At 46.5% G+C, this 9,042-nt stretch overlaps 1 protein-coding gene across 1 annotated transcript; it reads right to left on the reverse strand.

Annotated features, from left to right (window-relative positions):
* Positions 1 to 1,454: 1,454 nt before the first annotated feature.
* Positions 1,455 to 2,393, reverse strand: LOC116822214 (olfactory receptor 5AP2-like). Its single transcript, XM_032775910.1, has one exon. It carries the CDS (start codon positions 2,391 to 2,393, stop codon positions 1,455 to 1,457), a length of 939 nt encoding a protein of 312 aa, XP_032631801.1.
* Between the last annotated feature and the right edge of the window lie 6,649 nt (positions 2,394 to 9,042).

Consider the following 9,042-nt stretch of genomic DNA (forward strand, 5'->3'; position numbering starts at 1 on the left):
AGCAAATAAACAAAAATGCAAACTAAGCTTAATATACTAACTACATGTGAGATACAGATACAAAGTAATTATTAATAACTTCAGATGCAGAAATGATACATGCATACAAATAGGATAATCATATTCAGCAAATCATAACCTTTCCAATGACACCTCACATGACTCATCTTGCATAAAATACATCATAATTATGATATAATCATATTATACTAATATCACTATGAAGAATATAGGGTGCAGTATCATGAAGGGCTGACTAGGGTGTGGAGGAGGATTAAAGTCAGCGATTTCCAAGTCAACAAAAGCCAGCCAAGAGTCCACAAGAATTCAGGACAGTGTCACCAGCTCTTGAGATATGATCATGTATCTTGCAATATCTCATGTTTTTTCTTCAAGCCGCAGCTCTTGGACTCACAAGACTGGCTAAGACTCACAGCTTCCATTCAATATAAAAATGCCAGTTTCTGCCACTAGTGGTGACAGAAGAAAGCTTACAAATGCAAAGCCAGGGAACTTTGCAGGCTCGGTAACCAGCAGGTGAAGAAGAATCCCAAATTTATGCTTTTTTAAAATCTCAAGACTTTTCAGCTGATCTCTGGATTGAGGTGGAGGGGCAACTCATAATTTCTGAACATGCGGGATTGGCAACACTGTTAGAACAACTTTATTTCAGTTCATCAAAGCATCACAATGCTCATACTCACTCTACCGTCCTCCAACATCAGTACTTTCCTGTTAGTAACAGTATGATTGAGCAGTTAGCGATAGTACCCATTTGCAAAAAGGCCCTTTAATAGTGTAGAATAGCATAACAAGAAACAATGGCTGGAAGTTAAAGCTAGAGAGATTCATGCTGAATATAAGGCATACAGGGAGAGTGATTAACCATTGAAACAAATTCCCAGTATAATTGGTGGATTCTCCATCTCTTGGAATCTTCTCATCAAGCCTTTCTGGAAGATTTATGTTAGCCAATTACAAGTTGTTGGGCTCAATACAAGGGTAACTGGGTGAAATTTAATGGTCTGTGTGACGCAGGAGGTGAAACTAAAGGATCTAATTTTCCCTTCTGGCCTTAAACTTTATGAATCTCTGAAATCTATGACAGAATAGTCCAGAGTCATCACGTATGACAAGCTTGTATTAATGGTCTTCACATCTATGACTCTGTGAAATCTAAGAACGTCAAACACAGTGGTGCTCAGTCTGGCCAGGAGACTCTACTCCTCACAGAAGGACTAAACTGAAGTCATTTTGTATTTCCCTGAATACAAAATAGGCTGAAGATTTTTTTTCCTTTTAATATATTAAGTCACATTTGCTGTTTAGCAAATGCCTTCTGCGCCGAAACAGTAGTGGTTAGCAGCTCCTCCTTATGAGACCAAACGACCGTATGTTGGGCTGTGCGTTCCCTTCCCCCCAGTAATTCCCACCACCTTTCTCTGTCAAGGTCATTAAGGAAATATCTTCCCACAGATCTTCCTTCTCAGAGAGTCCTTTACCTCCCTGTTCCTCAGACTGTAGATCAGGGGATTCAGCATGGGGATGACAATGGTGTAGAGCACTGAGATGACCTTGTCCTGGTCCATTGAGTCCCCTGCTCTGGGCTTGATGTACATGAAGAAGACCGTGCCATAAAAGAGAGAGATGGCCATGAAGTGGGAGGCACAGGTGGACAGGGCCTTCCGGCGGCCCTCTGCTGAGCTCATCCTCCCAATGGTGACCAGGATGTAGCCGTAGGATACCAGAATGATGGTCAAGGTGGTCATGGTTGCCAGGGCGGAGAAGATGTAGAGAATTAACTTAGCTGTGGTGGTGTCACTGCAGACAAGCTGCAGCAGAGGGGTGATATCACAGAAATAGTCATTGATGTGGTTGGGGCCGCAGAAGGGCAGCCGGAAGACATTGCTGGTCTGCACAGCTGAGTTGGCTATGCTGAGGGTGTAGGCCACAGACACCAGCCATATGCACATCCTCCTGGACATGAGAGTGTGGTAGAGAAGGAGGCGGCAGATGGCCACAAACCGGTCATAGGCCATGGTGGCCAGGAGCAGGCACTCGGCTGTGCCATGGAGTATCAAGAAAGCCATCTGTGCCATGCAGCCAGTGTAGGAGATGGACTTGTCGATGGTGAGGAAATCGGCCAGCAGGCGGGGTGTGACCACGGAGGAGTAGCAGATGTCGATGAAGGAGAGCGTGCTGAGGAAGAAGTACATGGGGGTGTGGAGGTGGGGGTCAGCGTGGATCAAGGCCATCATGCCCAGGTTTCCCATCAGTGTCATGGTGTAAATCAGCAGGAAGGACCCGAAGAGCAGCCCCTTCAGGTCCGTACGGTTTGTGAGGCCAAGCAGGATGAAATAGGTCACAGCGGTGCCATTGCCTCCAGCAGCCATTGCCTTGGGGTGCTTCACCTGCCGAGGGGAGCGGACATTAGACACCTTTCAGTGAGACACAGTACATGGTTAGTGCTGGAGTCCCAGTCCCCGTGCCCACAGAACAAGCACGACACAGGCAGTGGGAGGTGTGCTGATCACCTCACCACTCATTCTCAGACACACCCTGCCAATGTGCCTTCAGCTTGAGGTAAGAGGCAAGAGTCGGTTCAGTCTCTGGCCCAAACCATGCTTGGCCTGCCAATCACCATTGCTAGCAGGAAAGCCAGCTGGAGTCAGTTCTGACTGAGACTGTCGAGGTGAGAACACTTGGCAAACTAGGGACTGGCCTCCCCCTACCCTTCCACAATCTCATTCCATAGTTTCATAGAGTTTATGGCCAGAAGGGCCCATTGTGATCACCTAGTCTGACCTCCTGTATAACACAAACCATTCACTTTCATTCAGCCACCCTCATATTAAGCTCAAAGACTTTAGTTAGATCAAAGCATTTCAGTCCTCAGGACACTAAAATATTATGTGCCACAGGCAGAGGACAGGCAAGACCAAGATGCCAGCAGTGCCTGAAGCCCTGAAATGGCAGAGCGTTGATCCGGTGAGGTATGCCCAGATGATCCCAGCACGTGTAACTCACACCTGAAAGCAAAACAAATCCAACGTCCCTGCTAATCTGACCTGGGAGAAAATTCCTTCCTGACCCCAAATGGGGAGATTACTTTGACCTTGAGCGTGCAAGCAAGATACACCAGCCAGGTGCCTGAGAAAGACAATGCTCTGTACCACTTCATTGGTCCACCCTGTCTGGTTTCCCATCTTCAGCTGTGGAGATTCTCTTCTGCTCCAGAGGAAGGCAGAAAAAACCTGGTGCCCTCAACAGCTGTCAAACACAATGGTGGGACAACGCAGCCCACTTAGCCTCCAGGGGGAGCACAAAGCTCAGCAAGTCACAGACTCAGCCCCAGGGCCAGCTTCAGCGTTTTTGCCGCTCCAAGCAGTGACCAAAAAAACAACAACCCGCGATCGGTGGCACTCCAGCAGCAGCTCTACTGCCACCGCTTCATTCTTCAGCAGCAATTTGGCGGCGGGCCCTTCCCTCCGAGAGGGACTGAGGGACCTGCTGCCGAAGTGCCGCCAAAGAGCCGGATGGGCCACTCCTTTCCATTGGCCGCCCCAAGCACCTGCTTACTGCGCTGGTGCCTGGAGCTGGCCCTGCTCAGCCCCATGTTCCAGGAACTCCGGCTAAGCCAGACAGCCTCTTCAGAGGATGGTGTCTTAAGTTTGGTCAGGACAAAAGTGAGGCTGAAGCTACTGAAAATGAAAGACAAACTAATGAGGCACAAAGGTCTGACCTTAAAGCTACTAACATCAAAAAGAATCTCTCAACTGACTTCGAGGAGTTTTGGATCAAGCTCCAAATCTTTAAACTGACAAAAGTCAAGACCCACTTATTACTGGCAAGAAGAACAAGAAGCAATGGTCTCATGTAGCAATGGGAGAAGTTTAGGTTGAATATTAGGAAACACTATTTCACTAGGAGGGTGGTGAAGCACTGGAATGGGTTATCTAGGGAGGTGGTGGAATCTCCTTCCTCAGAGGATTTTAAGGTCAGGCTTGACAAAGCCCTGGCTGGGATGATTTAGTTGGGGATTGGTCCTGCTTTGAGCAGAGGGTGGGACTAGATGACCTCCTGAGGTCCCTGCCAACCCTGATAGTCTATGATTCTATGGCCAGAGCCCTTTGCAGTCAGTTAAAAAGCCTCATATGGACTGCAATCAATAATTATCATTATTCTGTATTTGCATTGCTGCAGGGCTATGCCAGCTGCTGTACCAATGCAAAATCAAAAAAAGACAGTCTTTTGCCCCAAAACACTTCCACTGGGCCTTGAATTAGGCCACTGGAGCTGACCAGTGTCACTCAGGAACCAAATTCAGGCTCAAGCAGTCTGGTGCCCAGCACACTGACTGGGGAAGACTTAACTGCATTCATGAATGGTTCTTAAGTTTGGTTGAGCAGGACATCTCAGTGGAGTTAATTTACTTGGAAGTGCATAACTGTGTCGCATTGCATATAGGTACCCACCCATCCTAAAGAAAGCAGGCAGGAAGGAAGGTTTTAGAGTGACCAGATAGCAAATGTGAAAAATCGGGATCGGGGTGGGGGATAATAGGGGCCCATATAAAAAAAAGGCCCAAATATCAGGACTGTGCCTATAAAATCAGGACGTCTGGTCACCGTAGAAGCTTGGTCCAGTGGCACTAGCTTGGGATCGAAAAAACTCAGTTTCAGGTCCCTGCTCTACCACAGATTCCTTGTGTGAGTGAATTAAAGCTAGATTCTCAAGGTGCTTAAGTGCCTAACTCCAGAGTTAAATGTGTAGGGGCTCTTGAGGTACGTAAACACCTTTAGAAATCTGGCCCATAGCTTTTGCCTCAGTTCCCCCTCTGCCATGGAGGGGGTTGTGAATACAGCTGGGTGACATTCTTCAACAAAACCTTCTTGAAGTGAAAAACGCAGATTCAGGTCGACCGAAACATTTTGCAAATTTGTGACAAATTTGCCAAATTGTTTCAGTAGAGGAAAAACCCAACAAAACAAAATCCTCCCCAAATCATTATTTTTTTATTTTTTTCAATTAAAACCAAATTTCCCATCATTCTGAAATTTCCATCAACTTCATTTAAATTCTCAAGAAAAAAAAATTAAAATGCTTGGAATTGAAACAAAATGTCTCATTTGACCCACGACAATTTTTTCCAACTTTTTAATTGGCTGAAAAAAGATTTAAATTCTTTTTTGGGGACAATCCAAAACAATTATTTTGTTTCTGAACTCCCAGCAAACTGAAAAATCAGTTATTTATCTGGCTCTATTTGTGAGGGTAAATATATTAATGATTGTGAGATACTCAGATACTCTGGTCATGCAGACCATATAAGTGCCATAGATAGGTGCAGTAACCAATATCTGTGACTAATAACAGAATTTTATACTCAGCCAGACTACAGATTATTCTCTGAGTTGATTCCCAGCTCCCCTGATTGTCGTCACCAAGGCACAAGGCAAATCTACAAAGGAGAGGATGCTTGTGATATCCAAGCAGCTAAAGACCCACCTTGCAGTAGAAATCCCGCCCTTCTTGTTCCTGGACAGATATCTGAAGACCAGCTTGACCTGTGCAGATGCTGAGACTTTTCATCACTCAACTAAGGAGATCAATATCGGGGCTAAATGAGCCCCCGGGATTCTCCTCCCAAGTACACAATACAGTCAGTCCCCTCAGTCAAAGAGCTAGAGACTCCCTGGTCTTGCACCTTATGTCATCACCTACCCCTGTGAAAAGCTAGGATGAAATGCTGCCATATCACAATGGCAGCTCTTTGCACACACTTTGTGCTGATGGTGAGTGATGCACAAGGTGCAGAGGCAGTTGAGAAGACAGCTCAGAGCTGCTCAGCAGCAAGGCGAGTGGCACAGCTTGGCAATTTGTATCCTTCAAAATTACCCCTCATGTATCACACCATCCATCCCCAAAGGAGCCCCCCACACTTCAGAAGTTTTCTGTATGTGTGCAAGCACTGGGGAAAAGCACTGTTTAATAAGGACATAGGAACTGCCGTACCACGTCAGACCTGTGATCCATCTAGCCTATCCCCTGTCTCCCCCAGTGGTTGGTACCAGAAAATTCAGAGGAAGGTGCAAGAAACCCCAAGGCAGGCAGATTTTGGATGATCCCCCACGAAGTCTCAGCCTTACCCCTAATAGTCTGATTTGTTTAATCCACAAAGCATGAGACTTAATCTCCCTTCCCTATCTTCCCTAGCCTCAACTATCTGGATATCTTTGTTACCTATATAAACTTCCAGTCCCTCTTTGAACCTTGCTAAATTCTTGGCCTCTACAACATCCAGTAGCAGTGAGTTGCATGGGCTAATTATGTGTTGTGTGGGGAAAATATTTGCTTTTGTCCTTTTTCATTTCATTGAATGGCCCTTTGTTCTGGTGTTACTGCTGACACAGACTAGCCCCTGGGCAACCCCAAATGGCTCAGGGTTCTGGGGAATGGGATACCGACCCATCCAGTGCTGGACTCACTGATTCCAGTCTAGTCCCAGATCTGTAGAGACCAAACTCTGTTATTGTGCAATGGCTGTTTGCTGGCCTCTGTGCAATGAGATGGAGATTCTCCATTTAGCTCCCAGAAGGACACATCTCAAAAACAACTGGCATCTCATGTTGTGAGTCTAGGCAAAGAGACCAAAGCTTGAATGGCCATGAAAACTGACTCGTCTCTTGATCCTAAATCCTTCATGGTCTAGGCTGAGGTCCATTAGTAGGAGGGAGGGAGGGGCAGCGCGTATGTCTGGACTGTAGTGACCAGTCCACTTCTTAACAAACATTCTCTTTAAAACTGTTCTTTCACAAACCTAGATGCTCAATTTCACTGCCCTGACAGGCCCCACGCTGCACATGCAGTGGTTTGTTCATTACCTGGGAATCCTGGAAACTAGCCGTTAAAACAAGGTCTCCACAGCACAGCAGTTTGGGGTGGCAAGGCCATGCCTCCTTGTCAGAAGGACCCCAATATCTGACAGCTGGGAAGTTTTGGGGATGAAGTTTCTTCATCGGTAGAAAAGTAAGAACTTTTGCACCCCCCTGCAGGCAATTGGTCTCAACGTTCTCAGGCCCAGACAGGATTAGAAGGTGCCAAGGATCTTGTGGGACGTTTAAGATCAAGGAGAGATGCTTGACCAGATGACTTTCAAGTCAACTTGCAGAGACCAGGTGACTTTCTCTGGCAGGTGACATGGCAATGGAAACCACTAGGACACAAGGGGACATGCATGGTTCTCCTTCCAGCAGCTGCTCCATCTCTCTCTTGCAGGAAGGAAGACACTCCTGGGGTCAGGGCTGCATGAAGTGTCTGAGACCCCAGGAGTAGCTAGAGGGTGAGCCCCTGGGTGAGCATCCCAGTTCTCACACAGTTTGATGGTACTTTCCTCCAAGATCCCTGATCTCACCCATCAGTGTCTTCTTTGGAAGTTGGGTATTATCACTGACGGCATTATTGAGTGACCTGTCACTTGCACGTCCATGCACCTGTACCTGCACATGAAGGCACATAACTGCACACAAACGAGCTCGCACATGCACTCCAACACACACAGCTGCATGCAAACAAGTGTGCACACACATACATGCACACAAATGTGCAAATATGCACACATACACATACACACACAGCTGCCCACAAGTGAGTACATGCATGCACACATGCACTTAAACACACACAAATGAACACACAGCGGTACACAAACACACACATGCACACAGGCAAACAAATGCATGCACATATGCATGCAGACAAGCACACGCACATGCACACAAACACATAAACAGCTGCATGCCAATGAGCTCACACACACATGAGCACACACACATGAATGAAAATGAGTATATAGGCAGACACATGCACACAGTTGCATGTAAATCATCAGACACGTGCACACACACACACACAAACAAACACCGCTGCATCCAAATGAGCACACACTCATGCATGCACATATAGACTCATAGACTCATAGACTTTAAGGTCAGAAGGGACCATTATGATCATTTAGTCTGACCTCCTGCACATTGCAGGCCACAGAATCTCACTCACCCGCTTCTATAACTAACCCCTAACCTATGTCAGAATTATTGAAGTCCTCAGATTGCGGTTTGAAGACGTCAAGATGCAGAGAATCCTCCAGCAAGTGACCCATGCCCCACGCTGCAGAGGAAGGCGAAAAATCTCCAGGGCCTCTGCCAATCTGCCCTGGAGGAAAATTCCTTCCTGACCCCAAATATGGCGATCAATTAAATCCTGAGCACATGGGCAAGACTCACCTGCCAGCACCCAGGAAAGAATTCTCTGCAGTAACTCAGATCCCACCCCATCTAACTTCCCATTGCAGACCACTGGGCATGCACACAAATGAGCACACATGCACAGCACACACACACATCACCCAATGGATTTCCAGCACCACCACCACATACACACACACACACAAGCTCCCCAAGTGGGGGGGAGGGGGGAGGACAACCATTTGCACGCCCAAGTCACCTATATCTACAATAAACCAGGTGACCAAACCTTGTCAGTGGAGTTCCCCACCCATGGGCCAGACTCACTGGCTGCACCCTGCCAGTTATTACAACCAGTATCAAGCCACAGACCTTCCTGCCTCCCCGTTTCCCCCACCCAAGCTGCAAGGGGATTAAAACTATAGATAGGCTTGGAAGGACGATTTTTATCAGTAAATGCTGGTAAGCGTCATTTTCACCACACACACACAAACCCAATGACAAAACATTTCCACCCATGAGAACTGAAAGTTACAGACCGGGAAATTAAGAAAATGCTGCTTGAGAATGTATCGGAGTTTGATTTAAGGCTACTGACTTTGAATATTTCGACACGGAACATTGACAATCTGTGTTTTAACAGCTCTAAAGCGTTAACTCTTTGAATCTCAACATCTACTGTCATTGCATAATTGTTGCCTGTTACTCCCATAATTGCCAACAACTGGGAAAATTTACTTTGCCACACACAAAAAATGCTTAAACCCCATAATTTTGTGCAACTCTGAAAATTTAA

This window comes from Chelonoidis abingdonii, chromosome 4 (genome assembly GCF_003597395.2).
Source record: "Chelonoidis abingdonii isolate Lonesome George chromosome 4, CheloAbing_2.0, whole genome shotgun sequence".
NCBI lineage: Eukaryota > Metazoa > Chordata > Testudines > Testudinidae > Chelonoidis > Chelonoidis abingdonii.